The sequence below is a fragment of the Lepidochelys kempii genome, chromosome 2, assembly GCF_965140285.1.
Source record: "Lepidochelys kempii isolate rLepKem1 chromosome 2, rLepKem1.hap1, whole genome shotgun sequence".
NCBI lineage: Eukaryota > Metazoa > Chordata > Testudines > Cheloniidae > Lepidochelys > Lepidochelys kempii.
This window is the reverse complement of record NC_136381.1, coordinates 76,697,288-76,721,859: the sequence shown is the minus strand read 5'-3', so window position 1 is coordinate 76,721,859 and position 24,572 is coordinate 76,697,288. Positions and strand designations below refer to the sequence as shown.

The window sequence follows — 24,572 nt, the reverse complement described above, 5'->3', positions numbered from 1 at the left end:
AGAATATGTGAAGTCTACTGGTGTGGCTTTTGTTACTGTACAGTTTCCATTTTTTTTCTCCTAAAACTCAGTCATCCAATCTACAGCTCTCTGTTTCTGCTTTTTCAAGTGGATTAACATGGCATGGCCCAAACCTGGTTATAAAATTGTGATACTTGAGATTCCATCAATTTCCCTTTTGCCACAAAACACTGAAAACATACATGCTTAATTCTCACTGAGGACCATGAGTCTTAAACATATGCATCAGTGTTTTGTTGAACTGAGCCAGAAATGAATGAATAACTCCAGTCTTTTTACTATATTTTAACTAGTAGAAGTCCCAACAACCAAAAAATTAATTTATGGACAGTCCCAGGATACCTCCAAATAACTTGTCTGTTTTGCCAAAGGTTTCTTTACGCAACATTACAGGGTTGGGTTTTTTTTTTAAACATTCCGTTAACCATACAACATACAAAATAAATGTATTTAAACTTTTCTGGAGTTAAATAGCATTGATAGAGAATTAGTCCTTTATTATGTCATAGCTAAACTATCCTTTCCTGTGCCACTGGTACTATCAGATTGCTAAATACACTCTCTCCTGGAATGCTTTACCAATGGTCAGGAGGATATGGAGGAGTATGTCTTGCAGCCATAATGCAATTTTAGGACCAGCTGTAGTTTACCTTCTGGATGTTTAGGTTCTACATATGCCAGATTTGTATAACAGGTATGACCAGCTACATACATAGAATCATAGAATATCAGGATTGGAAGGGACCTCAGGAGGTCATCTAGTCCAACCCCCTGTTCAAAGCAGGACCAATCCCCAATTAAATCATCCCAGCCAGGGCTTTGTCAAGCCTGACCTTAAAAACTTCTAAGGAAGGAGATTCTACGCATTCCAGTGTTTCACCACTCTCCTAGTGAAAAAGTTTTTCCTAATATCCAACCTAAACCTCCCCCACTGCAACTTGAGATCATTACTCCTTGTCCTGTCCTCTTCTACCACTGAGAATAGTCCAGAACCATCCTCTCTGGTAGTTGAAAGCAGCTATCAAATCCCCCCTCATTCTTCTCTTCTGCAGACTAAACAATCCCAGTTCCCTCAGCCTCTCCTCATAAGTCATGTGTTCCAGACCCCTAATCATTTTTGTTGCCCTTCGCTGGACTCTTTCCAATTTATCCACATCCTTCTTGTAGTGTGGAGCCCAAAACTGGACATAGTACTCCAGATGAGACCTCACCAATGTCGAATAGAGGGGGACGATCATGTCCCTCGATCTGCTCGCTATGCCCTTACTTATACATCCCAAAATGCCATTGGCCTTCTTGGCAACAAGGGCACACTGCTGACTCATATCCAGCTTCTCGTCCACTGTCACCCCTAGGTCCTTTTCCACAGAACTGCTGCCTAGCCATTCGGTCCCTAGTCTGTAGCTGTGCATTGGGTTCTTCCGTCCTAAGTGCAGGACCCTGCACTTATCCTTATTGAACCTCATCAGATTTCTTTTGGCCCAATCCTCTAATTTGTCTAGGTCCCTATCCCTGCCCTCCAGCGTATCTACCACTCCTCCCAGTTTAGTATCATCCGCAAATTTGCTGAGAGTGCAATCCACACCATCCTCCAGATCATTTAAGAAGATATTGAACAAAACCGGCCCCAGGACCGACCCCTGGGGCACTCCACTTGACACCAGCTGCCAGCTAGACATGGAGCCATTGATCACTACCCGTTGAGCCCGACAATCTAGCCAACTTTCTATCCAACTTATAATGCATTTATCCAGCCCATACTTCTTTAACTTGCTGACAAGAGTACTGTGGGAGACAGTGTCAAAAGCTTTGCTAAAGTCAAGAAACAATACATCCACTGCTTTCCCTTCATCCACAGAACCAGTAATCTCATCATAGAAGGCGATTAGATTAGTCAGGCATGACCTTCCCTTGATGAATCCATGCTGGCTGTTCCTGATCACTTTCCTCTCATGTAAGTGCTTCAGGATTGATTCTTTGAGGACCTGCTCCATGATTTTTCTGGGCACTGAGGTGAGGCTGACTGGCCTGTAGTTCCCAGGATCCTCCTCCTTCCCTTTTTTAAAGGCACTACATTAGCCTTTTTCCAGTCATCTGGGACTTCCCCCGTTCACCACGAGTTTTCAAAGGTAATGGCCAATGGCTCTGCAATCACAGCCGCCAATTCCTTTAGCACTCTTGGATGCAACGCGTCCGGCCCCATGGACTTGTGCACGTCCAGCTTTTATAAATAGTCCCTAACCACCTCTTTCTCCACAGAGGGCTGGCCATCTACTCCCCGTGCTGTGATGCCCAGCGCAGCAGTCTGGGAGCTGACCTTGTTAGTGAAGACAGGGGCAAAAAAAGCATTGAGTACATTAGCTTTTTCCACATCCTCGGTCACTAGGTTGCCTCCTTCATTCATTAAGGGGCCCACACTTTCCTTGGCTTTCTTCTTGTTGCCAACATACCTGAAGAAACCCTTCTTGTTACTCTTGACATCTCTGGCTAGCTGCAGCTCCAGGTGCAATTTGGCCCTCCTGATTTCATTCCTACATGCCCGAGCAATATTTTTATACTCTTCCCTGGTCATATGTCCAACCTTCCACTTCTTGTAAGCTTTTTTATGTTTAAGATCCGCTAGGATTTCACCGTTAAGCCAAGCTGGTCGCCTGCCATATTTACTATTCTTTCGACACATCGGAATGGTTTGTCCCTGTAACCTCAACAGGGATTCCTTGAAATACAGCCAGCTCTCCTGGACTCCTTTCCCCTTCATGTTAGTCCCCCAGGGGATCCTACGCATCCGTTCCCTGAGGAGTCGAAGTCTGCTTTCCTGAAGTCCAGGGTCCGTATTCTGCTGCTTACCTTTCTTCCCTGTGTCACGATCCTGAACTCAACCAACTCATGGTCACTGCCTCCCAAATTCCCATCCACTTTTGCTTCCCCCACTAATTCTTCCCGGTTTGTGAGCAGCAGGTCAAGAAAAGCTCTCCCCCTAAGTTGGCTCCTCTAGCACTTGCACCAGGAAATTGTCCCCTATGTTTTCCAAAAACTTCCTGGATTGTCTGTGCAATATCTAGTCAAAGCACCTACACCTCTTCACAGGATCTTAGACATGGAAAAGACCTTGTACACTAGTCTATCCCTCTACCCATTCAGAATTTGTTCAAATGCATTCTTGATATTTGTATGCAGGAGTGCCCTGATGATGTATATATGTTTTTCAAATGAACATACAAGACAACCCCTAGAACCTCCTTTGTTGGGAGACTGCTTGCGAAGACAGGCCTTAAATATTGTTAAAATGTGCAGCTGCCTACTACAAGTGCGTGATTGACATCAAAATCATGGATATTAGGATTTCTTTATCAGCTGAAGTTCATTAGAGAAAGCAGCGCTGTACCATTTCTCGAGCTACCCCAAAAATTCAGCCTTTTATTGGGAAAGGCCAACGCTCACCTTTTACTTTTCAAAATTAAAGCCTTAAGCAACTTAGAGCATTTACCAATGACCAGTTCTCCTTTGGATGGCCACTTCCACATTTTTGTGGGCACATTCACCAGTAAGGACTAGTAAAAGTTTATCTGGATAAAAATTTTTCTCTATCCCTCTAGACTGGGGATGTCAAACTCATTTTCAGAAGTGGGCCTAATTCCATTTTTAATTATTGTCAAGGATATAAATTTAGGATACCATACTCCCCTCAATCCATGGTACATCATCTTTATAGCAGTAGGGATATATGACAGACCACCTGACCTGGATGGTGATAGTGACTGTGAAATGCTCAGGGAGATTAGAGAGACTATTAAAATTAAAAACTTAATAATGGGGGATTTCAACTATCCCCATATTGACTGGGTACATATCACGTTAGGAAGGGATGCAGGGATAAAGTTTCTTGACACCTTAAATGACTGCTTCTTGGAGCAGCTAGTCCTGGAACCCACAAGAGGAGAGGCAATTCTTGATTTAGTCCTAAGCGGAGGACAGGATCAGGTCCAAGAGGTGAATATAGCTGGATTGCTAATATAATTAAATTTAACAGGTCTGTGGTGTGAAAACACCACAGTGGCCCAAGACTGTAGCATTTAATTTCAGAAAGGGGTAGTACACAAAAATGAGGAGGTTAGTTAAACAGAAATTAAAAGGTACAACGCAAAAAGTGAAATCCCTGCCAGCTGCATGGAAGCTTTTTAAAGACACCATAAGAGAGGCTCAACTTAAATGTATACCCCAAATTAAAAAACATAGTAAGAGAACCCAAAAAGTCACCATGGCTAAACAAAGTAAAAGAAGCAGTGAGAGGCAAAAAAGCATCCTTTAAAAAGTGGAAGTTATCCTAATGAGAAAAATAGAAAGGTGTGTAAACTCTGGCAAATGAAGTGTAAAAATATAATTAGGCCAAAAAAAGAATTTGAAGAACAACTAGCGAAAGACTCAAGAAGTAATAGCTAATTTTTTTTTTTCCGTACATCAGAAGCAGGAAGCCTGCTAAACAACCAGTGGGGCCACTGGGCGATCGAGATGCTAAAGGAGCACTCAAGGACGATAAGGCCATTGCGGAGAAGCTAAACGAATTCTTTGCATCGGTCTTCACGGTTGAGGATGTGAGCAAGATTCCCAAACCTGAGCCATTCTTTTTATGTGACAAATCTGAGGAACTGTCCCAGATGGAGGTGTCATTAGAGGCAGCTTTGGCATAAATTGATAAACTAAACAGGTTTTAGAGTAGCAGCCGTGTTAGTCTGTATCCGCAAAAAGAAAAGGAGTACTTGTGGCACCTTAGAGACTAACAAATTTATTAGAGCATGTAGCTCACGAAAGCTTATGCTCTAATAAATTTGTTCGTCTCTAAGGTGCCACAAGTATTCCTATTACTGTTTAGTTTATAAAAAGAAAAAGTCACCAGGACCAGATGGTATTCACCCAAGAGTTCTGAAGGAACTCAAAGGTGAAATTGCAGGAGTAATAACTGTCATCTGTAACCTATCATTTAAATCAGCTTCTGTACCAAATGGCTGGAGGATAGTTAATGTGATGCCAATTTTTTAAAAGGGCTCCAGAAGTGACCCTGGCAATTACAGGTCGTTAAGCCTGACTTAAGTACTGGGCAAACTGGTAGAAACTATAATAAAGAACAAAATTGTCAGATACATAGATGAACATAATTTGTTGGGAAACAGTCAACATGGTTTTTGTAAAGGAAAATCATGCCTCATCAATCTACTAGAATTCTTTGAGGGGGTCAACAAGCATGTGGACAAGTGGATATAGTGTATTTAGATTTTCAGAAAGCCTTTGACAGGATCCCTCACCAAAGGCCCTTAAGCAAAGTAAGCAGTCATGGGATAAGAGGGAAGGTTCTCTCATGGATTGGTAACTGGATAAAAGATAGGAAACAAAGGGTAGGAATAAATGGTCAGTTTTCAGAATGGAGAGAGGTAAATAGTGATGTCCCCCAGAAGTCTGTGCTGGGACCAGTCCTATTCAACATACTCATAAATGATCTAGAAAAAGGGGTAAACAGTGAAGTGGCAAAATTTGCAGATGATACAAAACTACTCAAGATAGTTAAGTCCCAGGCAGACTGTGAAGAGCTACAAAAGGATCTTTCAAAACTGGGTGACTGGGCAACAGACTGGCAGATGACATTCAATGTGGATAAATGCAAAATAATGCATGTTGGAAAGCATAATCACAACTATACATACAAAATGATGGGGTCTAAATTAGCTGTTACCACTCAGGAAAGAGATCTTGGAGTTATTGTGGATAGTTCTCTGAAAACATCCACTCAATGTGCAGCGGCAGTTAAAAAAGCAAACAATGTTAGGCATCATTAAGAAAGGATTAGATAATAAGACCGAAAATATCATATTGCCTCTATATAAATCCATGGTACGCCCACATCTTGAATACTGCGTGCAGCTGTCGCCCCATCTCAAAAAAAGATATATTGGACTTGGAAAAGGTTCGGAAAAGGGCAACAAAAATTATTAGAGGTATGGAATGTCTGCCGTATGAGGCGAGATTAATAAGACTGGGACTTTTCATCTTAGAAAAGAGACGACTAAGGGGTATATGATAGAGGTCTATAAAATCATGACGGGTGTGAAGAAAGTAAATAAGGAAGTGTTATTTACTCCTTCTCATAACACAAGAACTAGGGACCACCAAATAAAATTTATAGGTAGCAGGTTTAAAACAAAAGTAAATATTTTTTTTTTCACGCAATGCACAGTCAATCTGTGGAACTCCTTGCCAGAGAATGTTGTGAAGGCCAAGACTATAACAGTGTTCAAAAAAAGAACTAGATAAATTCATGGAGGATAGGTCCATCAATGGCTATTAGCCAGAATGGGCAGGGATGATGTCCCTAGCCTCTGTTTGCCAGAGGCTGGGAATGGGCGACAGGGGATGGATCACTTGATGATTAGCTGTTCTGTTCATTCCCTCTGGGGCACCTGGCATTGGCCACTGTCAGAAGACAGGATACTGGGCTAGATGGACCTTTGGTCTGACCCAGCATGGCCGGTCTTGTGTTCCATGAATATCAATGGGAGATTTGTACGAAAATCAAGAATGGAATAGTGCCTTTATGGATCTCTTAATCTTTGGTTATTTGTTAGTCACATTCAACATCACTAAGTGGGAAAAGCGTAGGATCCTTATTTATGCCCTTTATTTCCTATCTTCTGTTTCTCATGCTTGTTTTCGTGTGTCTGCCTTTTCCCCACATCCACATTTCCTTTCCTACAGCAAATTCCCATACCTATAGACTTCACTCTCACCCACTTCCCTATTGCTAAAGTGATCAGCAGTTAAACAGCTAAATTTACATTTAAAATGTCATCACTAGCCTTAAGAGTCAACACCACTACTATAGTGTTATGGACAGGAGAGTTTACACCCCTCAGTTCTTGCTTGAGACTGGTTGCAGATTCATGAAGTGAGCACTGCATCAGTAACACTTGGTTTACATTAGCAAAGTTTTCTTTGCAGTGATAGCTAGATTTTTTTTTAATGAAAAGCTTAATTTCAGCAGAATTTGAATGTGCCATACATCAAGGAAAGCCAGGAGTCTGACACTAGGCTTTTTATAGGTGTAGATTAAAAAAATGTAAATTAGTAAGAAGGTTAATTAGATGGTCTTTTCAACACTAACTTTGATTCTGTTCTGGCAGTAGCTGCATCTAAGAGGGTAACTGCATTTTTTTTTTGTTTGTTTAGCTCTTAGAAAAATCTTTTGTAAAGTCTTTTTATCCAGCAGTTTTGTGAGAGAGGGCTTCCCCCCCCCCGAAAAAACTTTCATAGTCTATCATTAAACCACAACAAGGAACTAAGTATTTTTAGTTGTCTAAATCCAGAAACAAAGTGCATGGAAAGGTTTCACCTTTGAATTAAATGTTTTTATATTTGTTCCATTTAGAGATGATAATTCATTGAGCAGTTATCCTATTCCTGGGTGGGACATCTCTATTGAAATATTTCACCTCTAAAAAAAATCTATCTGCAGTAATAGACTTGCTGTAACTGTTCCAAGTCTACATTAATTGTGTTACTGATTTGCTATTAGTTAAAAGCTGACACGTCCAGATTTCTCTATTTATTTGATTACGTTTTACAAAGGGATTAATAGCTCTGTGTTCTCAAAGGATCCAACACGGAAGAGGCAGAGTACTCAACTCCCATTAACTGAAACAGAAAAAGAAATTAAAAAACCATGTCACGCCAAATTTAAACATTAAGGCGGGGTGGGAAGGAGAGAAAGAGAGGTACAAATCCAACTTTTCCCCACGCTTTAGTGGTCACCTTTAAAATTAAAATGGTGTACAAATAAGAACCACAAGGGAGCATCTGAGGGTAATTACATTATACAATAGTGAAGAGAAGCAGGCATAGCTGAATTTTGTTTCATTTAGATTTCTTTCCTTATAAACTGCTAACAGCTCAGCCACACATAGCTTATTTTTAAGGAGAGAAATGTCTGGACAGCTCACAGCCTGAGTACATAGGTGGTACAGGGAGAAAGTCTGAGATCAGGAGAATCCTTCCCTTGGGCAGTCCAAAGCTATCGTACCTGCTCACATTGGCACTCCCTTGAACCAATAGTGGCAAAGGACTGACATAGCAGCCAGGGATTTCTGGGGCACAGAGATGTCCAAGCCTTTTCCTCTTTTCTCAAGCCATGTCTCCTGGCAGCTGGGACAGGAGTGGCAGAACAGCTGTTTTGCTGGATCTGTATCTTTGAGAGATGCCCTTTATTGGAATAGTTCTTGGTGGCCAGCATCCACTGTAGGGTGACTTTGTGCCAGCAGAGGAGCCTAGAGCAGCTGTACTACACCACAGTGCAGAATCTGCCCCACAGAGGAGATTTACTTCAAAAAATATTAGTGTAAAAGTATTTCAGACATGAGCCCAATTCCAGGTGAAAAAAATCGTTTGAAATAATTATCAAAAACACATGAAAAAGCATTTTTCACAGTCATTCCTAAAGATAACATGTACATGTGTGTGATTGAAAGAGAGAGAGAATTTGGGGGCGGGGAGGATGATGGGCGATGAAATGCCGCAGGCCCAAGCTCGTGCTTTGTGCCTATATGTTGCTCTTTCATTTAACTACGGCTGAGCAGTGGGATGCCTAGAGGCCGGCAGTGATGTACTTGCTCAGAGGCAGAAATGTAGAGGCCTAGGGAACTTTTACCCTGAAAAACTTAGGCACTGAGTGACTTTAGGTGCCAAAAGGGGTAGGTGGCAGTCAAGTGGGGGGTTTTGTGGCTCACAGTGGTGCTTAAAACCTTTGAGGATCTGGGCCTAAGTGACTAAGTTTTTCCGGAAGCCTATGGTAGAGCTGGACATGAACCCTGGCCTCGCACATTTCAAGCTGGCATCCTAATCACTTGGGCCCACCCAGCAGTCAGTGCACAATCATCCATCACCCTTGTCCTTTAAGCAACATTCGCCTCACAAAACTACCCGTGCGTCTGTTCTTATATCCAGAATAGCTACAAAGAAAAAAAGATAAGTCAAAAACAAGGCAAAGCTGAAAGAAAAGGAGTACTTGTGGCACCTTAGAGACTAACCAATTTATTTGAGCATGAGCTTTCGTGAGCTACAGCTCACTTCATCGGATGCATACCGTGGAAACTGCAGCAGACTTTATATACACACAGAGAATATGAAACAATACCTCCTCCCACCCCACTGTCCTGCTGGTAATAGCTTATCTAAAGTGATCATCAAGTTGGGCCATTTCCAGCACAAATCCAGGTTTTCTCACCCTCCACACAAATCACCAGCAGGAGAGTGAATTTGTGGGGGGGGGTGGAGGGTGAGAAAACCTGGATTTGTGCTGGAAATGGCCCAACTTGATGATCACTTTAGATAAGCTATTACCAGCAGGACAGTGGGGTGGGAGGAGGTATTGTTTCATATTCTCTGTGTGTATATAAAGTCTGCTGCAGTTTCCACGGTATGCATCCGATGAAGTGAGCTGTAGCTCACGAAAGCTCATGCTCAAATAAATTGGTTAGTCTCTAAGGTGCCACAAGTACTCCTTTTTGCGAATACAGACTAACACGGCTGTTACTCTGAAACAAGGCAAAGCTGGCTCTTTCACTTTCAGTCATTTCACAGCTCTCAGTCGTTAGCTCAAGTTACAATTGGGGATTAAGTTTCTGTAGTTTATGGTGACAGTATTTGCAAACAACATGAGCAACATTTTGCCATTTCCTCCTGCTTATCTGTTTTCCTCCCACATTTATCCTGTATGCCCCTCTTACTATCTCTTTCCCCATCTGTAGAGTATTATCCCTCACCCATAAGTTCAGCCCCTTTCTTGTTCTTTATCTCCCCAAATATCTTCAAGTCCTACAAATTTTTGCGCCCTTTCCCCTCTGATTATATTTTCCATCCTTGTCCTTAAGTTTTCTGTTTTTTCTTCCTTCCCCTCACTTCGTGCACTTTTCCCCCACTCATTTTTATGTCTTGTATAGCTGCTGATTCAGAAAATCTTCCATGATGGAGAAGGAACCCTGACAAAGTCAACGTCACCTGCTGTAGGGAAATACTCACAGTTTGTTGAAAGGATAGTGGCCTTGACATAATTGTTCCTGTTTCCGTATCACCTAAAGGTCTGGGCCCCAGGGTGTTTGGCACTGTACAAATACGTATCAAAGAGATGGTCCCTACCCAGGACAGCTTATATTCCTCTCCCAACATGGCCCCCCGTGTGCAACAGTGGGGATGTGAATGTGCAGAGTGAGGTTGGAAGGTTACTCAAATAGGCCTATATCACCCTCCACTTTCTGCTGGGTTTTACTCCTCTCTGCTTGTCTTAGTAAGTGGGGGGAAGCATTTGGGCTTATGGAAAAAAAAAGAAAAAAAAGAGGCATCTAATTGGCTGCCAAAGGACCAGAGTTTGCAGCGTCTCTTATAGCTGCCCAGGACTCATTAAGCAGTTTTGCCCTCATTCAAGTTGTTATTTCTATCCAAGAGGACCAATTGCAAGGAGAAAAACTCAGATAAATGTCCTAAGCTTTTAGATAATGTAATTATTTTTTCAAATGTACAAGTACTACAGACTGGGGAAACTGAAGATGTTTATGGCCTAGACAGACCCCAAAAAGAATCTCTTCGTCCTCAAGCCAATGACTCTGAACCTAATTTATGGGCACATGCAGGTCAGTGGGGTGATAGTACAACTCTGTCTTATGCAGAGCTGATTGAGGAAGAAAGTGACAATATCTCAGACTGTCAGACTGAATGAGAGACAGGGTGGGTGAGGTAATATCTTATATAGGACCAAGTTCTGTTGGTAAGAGAGACAAACTTTTGAGTTTATACAGAGCTCTTCTTCAGGTCTGGGAAATGCACTGAATGTCACAATTACATACAAGGTGGAAAAGATAGTTTAGCATAAGTAGTTTACACAAATTTCAAAGGGCTACTCAAGATGAAGTGATTTGTTAACACCTCTCCCGTCATAGGGGGAAAAATTGATTTGCAGATTGAATAGCACTGTTTTGTACAGTCTAAAATATATTAGGTACCTAATATATGGGAATACCAAGATGTCTTTTGTTAATGCCGCTCCAATATTACTTTAAGAATCCTCAGCTTATGTGCTTGTGATTTATGTTTAAAACTATATCTTATCCTGCTACATTAGCCACAAAACAGCGCACACACACTTCTTTGTTAATTTACACTTAAGTTTGCTCAAGTATATTTCCTACCAATCACTAAAACTCAAGGAAATCACTGGTTAAATTAATATCAGCCCCCACACTGATGGCAATGCACATGCTTTACCACTCAGTGTAATCAGCTCCATAACAAATTCACTTTCAGTTCCACTCACAGTGCACTCATCCAGTTCCTCAGTCACATTTCAGAGGCAGAACTTGTTTCCATCCTTCCAACAGAGATACCTTTAAACTGTGTATGGTGTTACTTCCACCTTAAAGTTTTTGTGTTTTTTTTTTAAAATCTGAGGTTAGATTTCAGTTGATGTCAACCATGGAATTCAGGGAAGGATTATCCCGATGTGGACCATTGCCTTAAAAAACACAGTTTGGCACATAGTGCTCTATATCCTATGAATTAGGTGACTGTTATTCTATTTACATTTTAAAGATATGGGTTAAGTGACATGCCTGAAGTCACAAAGCAAGTTAGTGTCAGAGCTGGAGGCTCATTGCCCAGGCATGTGATCATATAATAAAACCCATTATAACACTTAGACTTTAAATAATATAATTTTTGTCTTAAAAGTCCAGTATGAACATTAAGCACTTACTCATCACCTTAATGCTTTCTTCACCTTGTGCTGTTTGCTGGGGTTGGTGGTGCAGACTTATATAGCATGTGTGATTGGCACAACTTTTATGAATCAGCTGGCTAGGCCTCACATTCTTGTTATTTTGGAAATCAGTTTTCCTTCTCCTGCATGGGCCACCTGCCAGACCTGAGTCTAAACATTAATCAATCCATGTACATGCTTCATGGGGGACAGAGTTACTGTTGCTCTAAGATCTTTCACTCAATGTCCTGAAATTTTGTGATTAATATATTGCTTTTGTATTTAGTTCCCTGTGATGTGATTGGTTTTATTATGATAATTTAGGTATGCATATAAGTGTTCACATGTGCCTCCATTTTAATTTTCTCTTTCATGGTCACATTTACTGGTTCGTTGAAAACAGCGGTTTAATTGAGTTAAAGTGGGACTAACAGATTGTTGAGAGTTATGGCTGCCCTGGTTATTTCTCTGCCAAAAAATCCAGCCTACTCTATAAAGAAGGAGTACTGGAAAAGGGAAAGTTGGTTATTTTCTTTTCCTCTAAGATCTGTGGTGGATAGACCTCAGAGCTGCTGAGAGAGGGCAGTAAAAAAGGAGAGCACTTTTCTTTTGGAGAAAAGAAGAGGTATACAAGTAGTAAATTATTATAAACAATAATAGCACTTGACATCTGATAGATAATTGTGTATAACCACTCAGCTGTTTCTTAGTTAGGGCTTTGTTTAATTAGCTGGTTTATAGCTTTAGTCATGTTTAGTTTTGGCTCTGTTGAGGGCCTAGCTTGGCAGTCTGCCCAAGTGGCACACCAAAAAGCTGTCTGTATTATGGGGATGGTATTTGCTATTGTGTGTTTAGTGGCACACAATAGCAAGTGTGCGCTAGTGGAAAAATACATCCTGCTGAGAAAATGGAAGTCTGAAGCAAGTCCTACATATACAGACTGGTTGGGTGCAATGTCAAACCCAGCATTGATTAATTTGATTTGGGATAAATAATTGGGGAAAACCAACTATATGGAACAGATGAAAATGCTACAAACACTACTAAATATAATTCCTTCCTTCCATATGGCTCCGTACCCCTTCTTCCCCCCTCCCAGTACATTATGGACTCTTTTTTAGGTCACTCACCTACCTGCGGGCTGCTCCTTACAGTAGCTGCAGACATGACAGGTGGGCTGTTATGCAGTATCTGCTTGCAGTAGTGGTGTTAAGCAAGACATCCTACTGTCTCTAGCTGTAGAGTGGTTGGGGATGAGTCCTCTTTGCTGGTAAGGCAGTTGGGGAATGGATTCCCTTTGTTTCTTGAGGGAAGTTGAGCTTCCTTAACTGCTGGATGTCTCTTATAGCCAGCCAGAGAGAGAGAGAGAGAAAGTGTGTGTGTATATAGAAAGGGGTTGTCTCAGACAGGTATATGTGTGGGAAATTTGAGTGGGAAGGGAAATAGGCCCCCAGAGTCACTCCCAATACCAGCTGTTTAGACTCTGGAGCTGACGTTACAAAGGCCTCATCAACACTATAGAGTTAGTTGACGTAAAGCAGCTTATATTGACCTAATTGTGTAAGCATCTACACTACAATGTTCCTCCTGCCGCTTTAACTCACCCACTACACCGACCTAATAAATCCACCTCGGCGAGAGGCGTAGCATGAGGTCATCGTAGGCCGATGTGGTGTCAGTATAGATGCTGCGTTACTTACGGTGTCCCACAATGGCCCGAAGTGACTGCTCTGGTCACCCTTTTGAACTCTGCTGCCCGGCAGCCAGGTACACAGGTCCTCGCCTCTCCCCTTTTAAAGCCCCAGGAATTTTTTGAAATTCCATTTCCTGTTTCCTTGGCATGAAGAGCTAACATAACAACTGCCCAGCTGACCATGCCTGCTCCATGCAGCCAAAGCACTCCTGCCTCGAGTACACCAGAGGTAGTGGATCTCCTGGGTCTGTGGGGAGGGGACGCCATGCAGTCACAGCTCCAATACAGCTGTAGGAATTTTGAGATCTATGGCCAGATCGCTCTGGGCATGGGGGAGAAGGGCTACAACTAGGATTACCACCTTTGAAATGCAAAAAACAGGCACCCCCTCCCCACAAGGCAAGCTCACCGCAACCCTAACCCCCATACACAAGGCAACTTTGCAAACCTCACCCCCGCTTCAACAGCCACTTATAGTATCTAGAGAAATAACATATATAGATAAGATTAATAACATTGCACATCTCCTCACTCTTGACTCAAACCCTCTCTTGCACACACGTGGTGCCTTGTGTGTTGGTGGGCAAACAGCTGCTGTATTTTCAACAGTTTTGATCCATTAACACGTAAGCAGTGGAGCTGGGAACACTGCAGCATCTTTAGCTGGACACAGACACTTTTAATATTACCTATCCCAGTGTGTTGTGCAGGGCCAGCTCTAGGTTTTTTTGCTGCCCCAAGTGCAAAAAAAAAAAAAAAAAAGGCCAGAGTGCTGCCCCTTGAAAAGTGACGCCCCAAACATGTGCTTGGATTGCTGGTGCCTAGAGCCGGCCCTGGTGTTGTGATAATAATGCAAATCTTTAGACCCACGTAAAAAAACCCTGGAAGATTACATTATTTTTCTGGCAACTGGCAAATCCTTAAAAATCCCAGCCAGGCCTGTCAAATACCGGCTAAGTGATAACCCTACCTATGAAAGGGACATGCAGCCGCGCAGCGTGAAAAATCAAGGAGCTGCTGCAGGCGTACCAGAAGGCAAGGGATGCAACAGTCGGTTTCTATGAGGAGCTGCATGCCATCCTCGGCAGTGCCCCCACCTCTACCGCCAAGTGCCCCATGGATACTTTGGGGGAGCTGGAGTCACAAGCCACCACCTGAGGACAAGGACACTGGACAAGGAAGAGGAGGAGGAGGAGTATTTGGGACAGGTGACCAGGGGTTCCAGTGGCATTGCAAGGTAGGACCTGTTTTTGATTCCTGAGCAGTCGAGCCACTCCAGCAGTCCAGCACTGGCAAGCCTGATGCAGGAGAGGGAACCTCTGGTAAGCACTCAGTTTGCTTCAGTATTGCAGGGACACATCTGTTCATATACTATTTTTTTTTATCAGGCTAGAAGAGGAAGTGAAATACCCAGTAGAGGTGCAGTTGCTACCTGCTTCTCATTCCCCTGTACAGCTAGGCAAAGGGTGCCCTGCGGAATAGTTTATGTGCACCAGGATGTCCTGTGACTCCTCCATAGAGACCGCTAGGAAACTTTGCTAGCCTGCAACCCTCTGCTAAAATTTTCTTGGGCAGGCTGCCTTATTTCTTCCACCACAGTAGGACACTTTCCTACACCAGTCAGCAATTACTTCAGCAGGCACCATAGCAGCATACAGCCCTGGTCTGCAGGCAGACATATGCAGGAGCTATTCCCTTTCAGCCTCAGTTACAGTCATGAATGAAATATCTGCTAAAATCACCACTGCCGGTGGAGAACGGTGCCAGTAGTCAGTTTAATTGCCCCATCCTCTTGTACTGATGCCTGAGAGCTACCCCCTCTTATTGTCCCAACTCCCTCCCTCCCCTTCAGGTGTACTCTTCATGGCTGGGACTGCCGCTGTGCTCTATGCCAGCCGTTCTCAACTGGGGGTCCAGGGCCCCTGCAGGCGCCGTGAACAGATTTCAGGGGGTCTGCCAAGCAGGGTCAGCATTAGATTCACTGGGGCCCAAGGCAGAAAGCTGAAGCTGGAGCCCCGCCGCAGTGGGGCTGAAGCCCAAGCTACTTAGCTTCATGGGGCCTCCTGCGGCATGAGGCCACGGGCAATTGCCCTGCTTGATACCCCCTAACGCTGGCCCTGGCTCTTATATACAGAAAAGCAGTTGTTGTGGCACAGGTGGGCTGTGGAATTTTTATAGCATGTTGGGGGGGGGAGGTCTCAGACTGAAAAAGGTTGAGAACCCCCTGCTCTATTCATCCCAAGGGGAAGTCAGAATGTTGTGCTTGTAACTTATGTGGCTCAGGGGGAGTGAATGTACTCACAATAGTACCTCTGTCCATTGTTTCTTTAGCAACTGCAAATGTGGCCTTGAGGGTCTCTCCATCCACACTGGCAGAATGGCTTGCCCAGATAAGGAGGAGAAAGAAGAGGACAAGGGAAGACATGTTCCAGGATGTCATGCAAGCCTCTGGTGCATCGGATTGCAAGAAGAGGGCTTGGAGGGGGACAATCAATGACAAAATGCAGAGGGATAGCGAGGACAGGAGAAATGGGTGACAAGAGAGGATCATGCTGCTAATGGAGCAAACAGACATTCTGTGGTCCCTTATTGAACTTCAGGCTGAACACATTTGCACTCGCCTCCCCCTGCAGCCCATAGAGAACTGCATTCTAGGACCTCCCTACACTTCCCCCTCACATTCCACATGTCTTCCGAGGCCACAGCAGTACCCCAGCCACTCCCGTGGGGGAGTATACACAATTACAGCCCCCACATACACCCAACTGTGGGAGACTAGGTTGCTGTATGTGTTTGTGAATTCCATGTTCCTCCCCCTTTAAAGATACCTTTACCTGTATGCATGATACTTATTTAAGCTTTAAGCAGGTATGTTTGCATGAGTGTGGAATAAAAGTCTATTTATGGAAACTTATTCCATCTTTATTAAGCATTTGGACATTTGGCTAACGTCCAAAGATAACAGCAATAGTTGCATTTGCACTGTTACATTAGCACACATTCAGCACTCATTACAAGGTTCATAGTATGGTGCAAAAAACCAGTGCCAGGCACAGCATATTACAGCAACACATATTACTGTGGTTCATTGTTAAAATGCTCCTTCAAAGCTTCTCTGAGCCAAATAGTTCCCCGTTCAGCTCTTCTTATAGCCCTAGTATCTGGCTGCTCAAAAATCAGTGGACAACCGATCCACCTCCATGCGCGAACCCTGCAGAAACTTTTCCCCCTTTCCTTCACAGACGTTATGAAGTGCACAGCACGCAGCTGTGACCATGGGATATTTTCTTCACTGAGGTTGTGATTCATGACCAGAAAGGGTTAAGCAACTTGCAGGCTAAATAACCCAGAGCCAACCTTTAAAGCATGTTAGAAAGTATGTGAATGGTAATTAGGGCCATTCGATGCTAGATAAACTAGAATTTTGAAATGCAAACCTATGTTGTTAGAAGTGATACTAATTGTGTGTATCTTAGACGCTAGCCATGTAAACAGACAGTTCCTGTCCGTCACTATAACTATTAATTTGGGGATTAAAAAGGGAATATTAACATTTAGATGAATCTTGGGTGAAATAATGTCATTGTCTATGTCTCTTTGAAGTTTGTGATATACTGCCCAATAGATAAATTGCCCTATGGTAATTTGTGTAGCAAATTAGTGGTGGTGCTTAGGAAACAGAAGGTTACATCAAAAGCCTATAGTTCACCCAGGACTGTAAGGTCAAGTAGCTGCTAGACCACTGTATAAAAGACCCTTGGATCCTGATCCTGTCATCTCAGATCTGCTTGAGGTTTCATGCAGGGGAAGCCTAAGCCACAAGGACTGAGATCCCAGTTCTGACTGGACCACCCTGAATATAAACATTGGACTATAACCTATGGACTATTTCTGAAAGAACTCTTTGCATCTACAAAGCTCTCCATCTCTGCTATGAATCTGAATCTCCAGATTGACTCATGTCTGTATGTATACTGTTCTTTTAACCAACTCTCTCTCTCTTTTTAATAAATTTTAGTTTAGTTAATAAGAATTGGCTGTAAGTGTGTATTTGGGTAAGATCTGAAATATTCATAACCTGGGAGGTAATGTGTCCGATCCTTTGGGATTGGTAGAACCTTTTTTTTTTGATGAATAAGATTTTCATTAATCCTCATATTTGACATGGGTGTCTAGGTGGAGGCCTGAGGCTGGGTTAGTTTAAGGGAAATGTGTTGGTGATTTCTGAGTAACTGGTGAGGTATAAAAGAAGCTGTTTTGTGCTGGCTTGGTAAATCTAAGTATTGGAATATCCATCAGCTTTGGGGATTGCCTGCCCCATTTTTTGCAGTTCACCCTAATTGAGTGACCTCAGCTGAGTCCCCTGGGATTCCGGTCTAATCACAGAGGTCTAATCTCATGAGCAGACAGCACAAGCAGCCCTTCAAACCAATGAAGGCATATTCAACAGTTACTCTGTACCTGCTGAGCCTGTTGTTGAAGTGCTCCTTGTTACTGTTGAGGTGGCCAGTGTATGGCTTCATGAGCCACAGAAGTAAAAGGTAGACAGGGATTACTGTTGGTGTTTCAACATCCCAAATGGTAATCCTCTGGTCTGGAAAGAAAGTCCCTGTGTGCAACTTTCTGCACAGGCCCATGTTCCTAAAGATGCATGCATCATGACCTTGCCTGACCAGTCCACATTGATGCCGGTGACACAACTCTAGTGATCCAGTGGTGCTTGCAACACCATAGAAAAATAACCCTTTCTGTTGATGTACTCCATTGCAAGGTGGTCTGGTGCCAAAATAGGGATCTGCATGCTATCTATCGCCCCACTGCAGTTTGGGAACCCCCATTGCGGAAAAACCATCCACTATTACCCACACATTGCCCAGAGTCAGTCCTTCGTAGTAGGATACAATTAACGGCCCTGCACATTTGCATCACCGCAATGCCCACAGGGGATTTACCATCTCCAAATAGATTCCTGACTGATCAGTAGCAATCTGGCATTGGCAGCATCCACACAGCAATCACCACTCGCTTCATTATGAGTGCAGGTCTCATTTTGGTGTTGCTGCACTGGGAGGCTGGGGCAAGCTCTGCATACAGTTCCAGGAATGTGGCCTTGTGCATCTCAGAGTTCTGCAGCCACTGCTCGTCATCCGATATCTGCATAACGATGTGATCCTATTAGTGCATGCTTGTTTCTCAGGCCCAGAACTAGCAGGCCACCATGTGCAGCTGCTCAGTGAATGTTAACAGCAATCTTGAATTGTTTCTTTCCACGGCGCGCTGCAAGGCAGCCACCAACTCATCGTTATCAGACTCGCAGCTTAGGAAGTACTGCAGGATCAGGCACATCATGTTTGTAATGCTCAGTGCAATATTGAAGAGCAGCGCGGGATCTATGCTTCTCACGGAGATGGCGGACGTGCAGGTTAGCGGGGCTTCCAAAAAGTAACATGAAATGTAATAGGATTGCCATTGAATGATGGGATGGAGAAACCTGCATAATGGGATGCTGAACACATGTTTCCAGCCACCCTTGCACAACTCCTTTGCACCAGGGCTTAAATACTCAGACAATTTCCCAGACCCCCCCCAGCTTCCCCTGCTTCAGGGCTCCTGGCTTCAGCTGCTGGGATGGGGGGGATTTCTAGGGGCTTCAGCCCCACAGGGGGGCAGAGGGGCACTGTGGATTGGGGTTTCTGTCCCACGGGGGCAGAGTCGGGGCTCTCGCAGGTTTGAAAATATTTACCAGAGCTCCGCTCTGGATGGCTCCATTTGAATTTAAGCCCTGGTTTGTGGCCACGAGGCATTGCAAACTCTTCCCAAAACACCCTGCACTAGATGGTGGCGAATTGCACTGTGGGATAGCTACTCACAGTACACTGCTCTCTGGGCTGATACAGGTGCTGCTAGTATGGATGCACCCCAGCAACACAAAGAATGTAGTATGGACATGCAACAGCAGCTTAATTATTGCAGCAGCTGTACTTCAACGTAACTTAAGTCGACTTAATTTTGTAGTGTAGACAAGGCCTTAGCCAAGGGCTAATGCAAGATTATCAACATTACAATCTGTGACAAAGCTCCGACCTTGTCTCAGTTGGTCCCACGCTTCCAGGCAGATTTTTGCTAGCCTCAGAGGCTCACTGTGACCTTCCACGTAGCCCTTCTCTCTCCAGAGGCAGGGGTCATAGCCTACTGAGCCATTTTCATCATATGGCAGAATTATAACATAAGAAGAAGAATGATAACATTCAAAAACCAGTCGGAGAACACTTCAATCTCTTTGGTCACTTGATTACAGACCTAAAAGTGGCAATTCTTCAACAAAAAAACTTCAAAAACAGACTCCAATGAGAGACTGCTGAATTGGAATTAATTTGCAAACTGGATACAATTAATTTAGGCTTGAATAAAGACTGGGAGTGGATGGGTCATTACACAAAGTAAAACTATTTTCCCCATGTTTATTTCCTCCTCCTCCCTCCACCTCCGCTGTTCCTCAGATGTTCTTGTCAACTGCTGGAAATGGCCCACCTTGATTATCACTACAAAAGGTTTCCGCCCCGCCACCGCTCTCCTGCTGGTAATAGCTTACCTGATCACTCTCGTTACTGTATGTATGGTAACACCCATTGTTTCATATTCTCTGTGTAAATAAATCTCCCCACTTGTAATTTTCACTGAATGCATCCAATGAAGTGAGCTGTAGCTCATGAAAGCTTATGCTTAAATAAATTTGTTAGTCTCTAAGGTGCCACAAGTCCTCCTTTTCTTTTATTAAACTCATGGTTACCTAATTTTACCAAACTTAGGTACCTTTTATTCTAAGTATAAGGAACATTTGTGGTAATCTTAGATCTCTGTGGGATGTGTGTTGGCAAATGGTGACCATTATGTATGCAAAATAGTAGAAGGCTTAACTAAGGCTGGCAAGAAACTAAACAAAATCTAGACAGAAGTAGAACTATGTTCAAGGATAACAAAATGGTAATACCAAAATGAATAAATTCAATCTGAGGAAACTTGTAAATGATCCAGCAGGATACCATGACTCAATTTATTGACAAATGCAGTACTTCAAGTTAGAGAAAGGCATTATATAGGGAAGCATGGTCTCAGATTCGAGCATTGGCTTTGACAAGACCTCCTATGTGGCCTTAGGAAAGTCACAAACTTTCTCCCTCAGTTTCCCTTTCTGTAAAATAGGTATATTAATAATAATTTCTCTACCTCACAAGAGTCTTGTGATTAGTTTCCAAAATTAAATGCTAAGTATTATTACTCTTATTTTTCATAAGGAAAAGTGACTTGTAAGATACGCATTAATGATCTCAATGAACACATGTATGGTGGTAATAAATCTGATAAAAGAAATAGACTTTACTGATTGGACAATTTAAGATAAAGATACAAAACATCTAGCTACAGATCCTAGGGCAAAGGTTCTGAAGTATTCTATTTACTTCCTTAATTAGAAAGTTGCTCTGAAATTGAGTCCACAGCCTTTTGCAGAGTAAAGCAAGATGGGTATGTTGTCTGTGCCTGTGCTCCTCACTTGGTCTCTTCTTCAGGTTGGCTGTGGTCTGGTAAGAAAACAATCTTTACATTTTGAAGTGTAATATAGGTCATGACAAGCTTGTGAAAAAAAGAAAAACTGCTGCATATTGTTCCTGCAAATGAGCAGTTCTCTCCCGTCGTTAAGAACATAGAGGAGGAACACAGAAAATTTTGTTTTCTGAGTAGATTTTCTCATTACTGCTACTTATGATCAGTCCACCTCTATATCTAGAGGGCCTGATCCTACACTCCTTATTCTGGCAGAACTCCCATTGATTTTTCTATAGCAATTTTGGCTGAATAGACAGTCCAGCCCTGGAATCAGGGTAAATGGTAAAACCTATTCTACTATTTGGAATATAGATAGTGACACCAAGTATTTTGTTTAATATAATAAATATATCATGGAAGTGAATGCCCTCTTAGTCAAGCTGGACATGCTTTTCTTTGGCTGTGCTAGCAGCTTCCCCAACCTGTGGTGAGCTATTTTATGACACCGTACAACAATAGCAACTTTGAAATTATATACTGCCTTATGTTTTTCCAGAGAAATGTAGTATTTTCCTACTTCTGTGAATAAGACCCAGTGTGATTTGCAAGAATTTGGAGCAGACAATATTCTGAATCTGTGGGTCAGACAAACACTGTGTGGGTGGAAGTGGAGAGTCTGATTACACTGTTATTACTTTGCCAGGAGCTGGTACCTTTTCTCATGTTGGTATCACTGGGACAACTCATGGAGCAATGTATTACTTAATACGAGTTAAGGTGGCAGAATCTGGCCACCTTACATTTTAATGTATATAACATCATTCAAAGTGTTTCCCAAAGTTAGGCTGAATAAACCACAAACAGTAAATTATTCAGGAAAGAGGAAACGTCTTCCCTTTAGATTTTAAAATAGTATTCAGTGGACGAAATGGATTTTTCCTTGACACACCCTTAATTGGTGTCAGCTAGCAGTGCACGGTGTTATTCTTAATTGTGAATTTGTTATAAATGTACAAAATTGTAGCTATTCATAAAATAGTAGGGGCTGGCATTCTGGTAAGTTGTGTTGGCTTTGAGGTTATGGACACCTGCAGCCGGATCCTGCAGCTGGTGCTCCCCTGAGTAATCTTTACACGCACAAGTATCCCCACTAAAATAGGTAATTTCACTGGGAGTTGTTGGATTCCATAGCTACATATGAGTAAGGATTAGGCCCTATGTAGCAGGAAATCACCAACTCCTTCAACATTGAAGCCATCAGTGGTGACAGTTTTCAGTCACTGCTGAGCTGGGCTGGATTTCATTACATGAGGAATTGGAAATAATTTGGTATTTGAATAATCTCCCACTCATGCTTTCTCTTACTCACCAGGAGTGTACAGGTTGGAATCAATAAAATTGTTTTACGGCTGTACTTATGAAAGTTTTGATGCAGCTGGAAAATCTTGTCCGTGGACTGAAAAAAAATTAGCTTTGTGATGTATGTGTTGTTTGCATGATGGATTTTGAAGCCTGGAGGCATTGTGATTGTAATCATAGCGACCACAGAAATGCTTTACCTTTCATTAATGGCACTAAAGGCATTCAGCACTTTGGATAAAGCTTTTTTTTTTTAAAAAAAAATTATGTTTATAGAAACTGTTATTTCAATTTTTGGATAAACCATCGTGAAACTGACAATATTAATTACATCATTCTTGGGGGATTAATTTTAGTCAGATTAACTATCAAGGTGATTATTAATTACTTCTAAATCAGATCACCATTAATTGAATTATGAGACTTTTTGCAGTTTGGAAATAAATTGGCTCCTCTGTGTATTCAGTCCAGAGGCAAATTACACTCTTTCATTACCAGTCTCTAAAAAAACCCCTACTAACAAGAAGCATTCCAAGGATTGGTTTAATTTCCTTACGTTCATCCTAAACCTTGCACTCATTTACTCCTCTCAATGAAACTGCTCCGATTTGTTCACTTAAGAGCCTGATCCAAAGCCCATTGAAGACACTAGAAAGTCTCCTACTGAATTCAATGGACATTGGATCAGACTCCATGTACAAAGAAAATTAAATAAGCCTAGGAAAATGAACAGGATGACAACTATGTATTCTATGCAAGCTGAGTTGGAGCTTGCCAACCCTTACTTGTGTGGGGGTAGTCTTTATCCATGTAAGTGAGGGCTACATGTGTGAGTAAGAGTTTACAAGATCGGATTCTTCAAAAGCAGATGGAGTCTGTGAAAATTCTTTGGTATCATTCCCATGGCATACCTGTATCGGTTAGCCATTGTACTATGCAATAATATTTTTTTTAAAGGTAGATCTATGTGATGGTAGGACATAAGTGCCATAGAATCATAGAATATCAGGGTTGGAAGGGACCCCAGAAGGTCATCTAGTCCAACCTCCTGCTCGAAGCAGGACCAATTCCCAGTTAAATCATCCCAGCCAGGGCTTTGTCAAGCCTGACCTTAAAAACCTCTAAGGAAGGAGATTCTACCACCTCCCTAGGTAACGCATTCCAGTGTTTCACCACCCTCATAGTGAAAAAGTTTTTCCTAATATCCAATCTAAACCTCCCCCACTGCAACTTGAGACCATTACTCCTCGTTCTGTCATCTGCTACCATTGAGAACAGTCTAGAGCCATCCTCTTTGGAACCCCCTTTCAGGTAGTTGAAAGCAGCTATCAAATCCCCCCTCATTCTTCTCTTCTGCAGACTAAACAATCCCAGCTCCCTCAGCCTCTCCTCATAAGTCATGTGTTCTAGACCCCTAATCATTTTTGTTGCCCTTCGCTGGACTCTCTCCAATTTATCCACATCCTTCTTGTAGTGTGGGGCCCAAAACTGGACACAGTACTCCAGATGAGGCCTCACCAATGTCGAATAGAGGGGAACGATCATGTCCCTCGATCTGCTCGCTATGCCCCTACTTATACATCCCAAAATGCCATTGGCCTTCTTGGCAACAAGGGCACACTGCTGACTCATATCCAGCTTCTCATCCACTGTCACCCCTAGGTCCTAAAACTTTAGTATTTAATCGAGGGCTATTGACATTATAGAATCAGGGAAGATTGGGCTGGAAAGGATCTCTTGGCTTATCTAGTCTATACTCTATACTGGAACATCTGAGTGCATGGAACACAGAAACAGCCACATGGTTCCCAGTGCAACCTGATTGTAGCCTATTAAAACACACTGAAAGTGGCCAGCAATAAATGCTGTTAGTTGAGCTCAAGCTGGATCTGTAATATTATTAAAAGAATAATGTTCGTAGCCTTTCATTTTGTGCATCCTGATAATCTCTCTTTTTTTTTTCCCCTCACTAGCCTACTCCAGAGTCATTTGGTGAGTTCTGTTTAGAGTTCTATTTGAGTGCACTGGAGGCAGCCAACAAAAACAGCAGCTCAGACACAGCAGGGACAGATTTATAATTACTATTATTGTTATTACATTAATTTTCACACTTCATAAAGATAATAGCAAAGACTAATGTCCTATGTCACTTGTCTTTTGTTTTTC

At 42.6% G+C, this 24,572-nt stretch overlaps 1 protein-coding gene across 1 annotated transcript in view; it reads left to right on the top strand.

Annotated features, from left to right (window-relative positions):
- Positions 1–24,572, top strand: part of LOC140906747 (E3 ubiquitin-protein ligase RNF138) — a 67,626-nt gene that overhangs the window by 12,606 nt on the left and 30,448 nt on the right. The window contains exon 8 of the mRNA XM_073331306.2: positions 24,380–24,398. Coding sequence (XP_073187407.1) covers positions 24,380–24,398 — 19 coding nt within the window. The remainder of the gene's footprint in view (positions 1–24,379; positions 24,399–24,572) is intronic.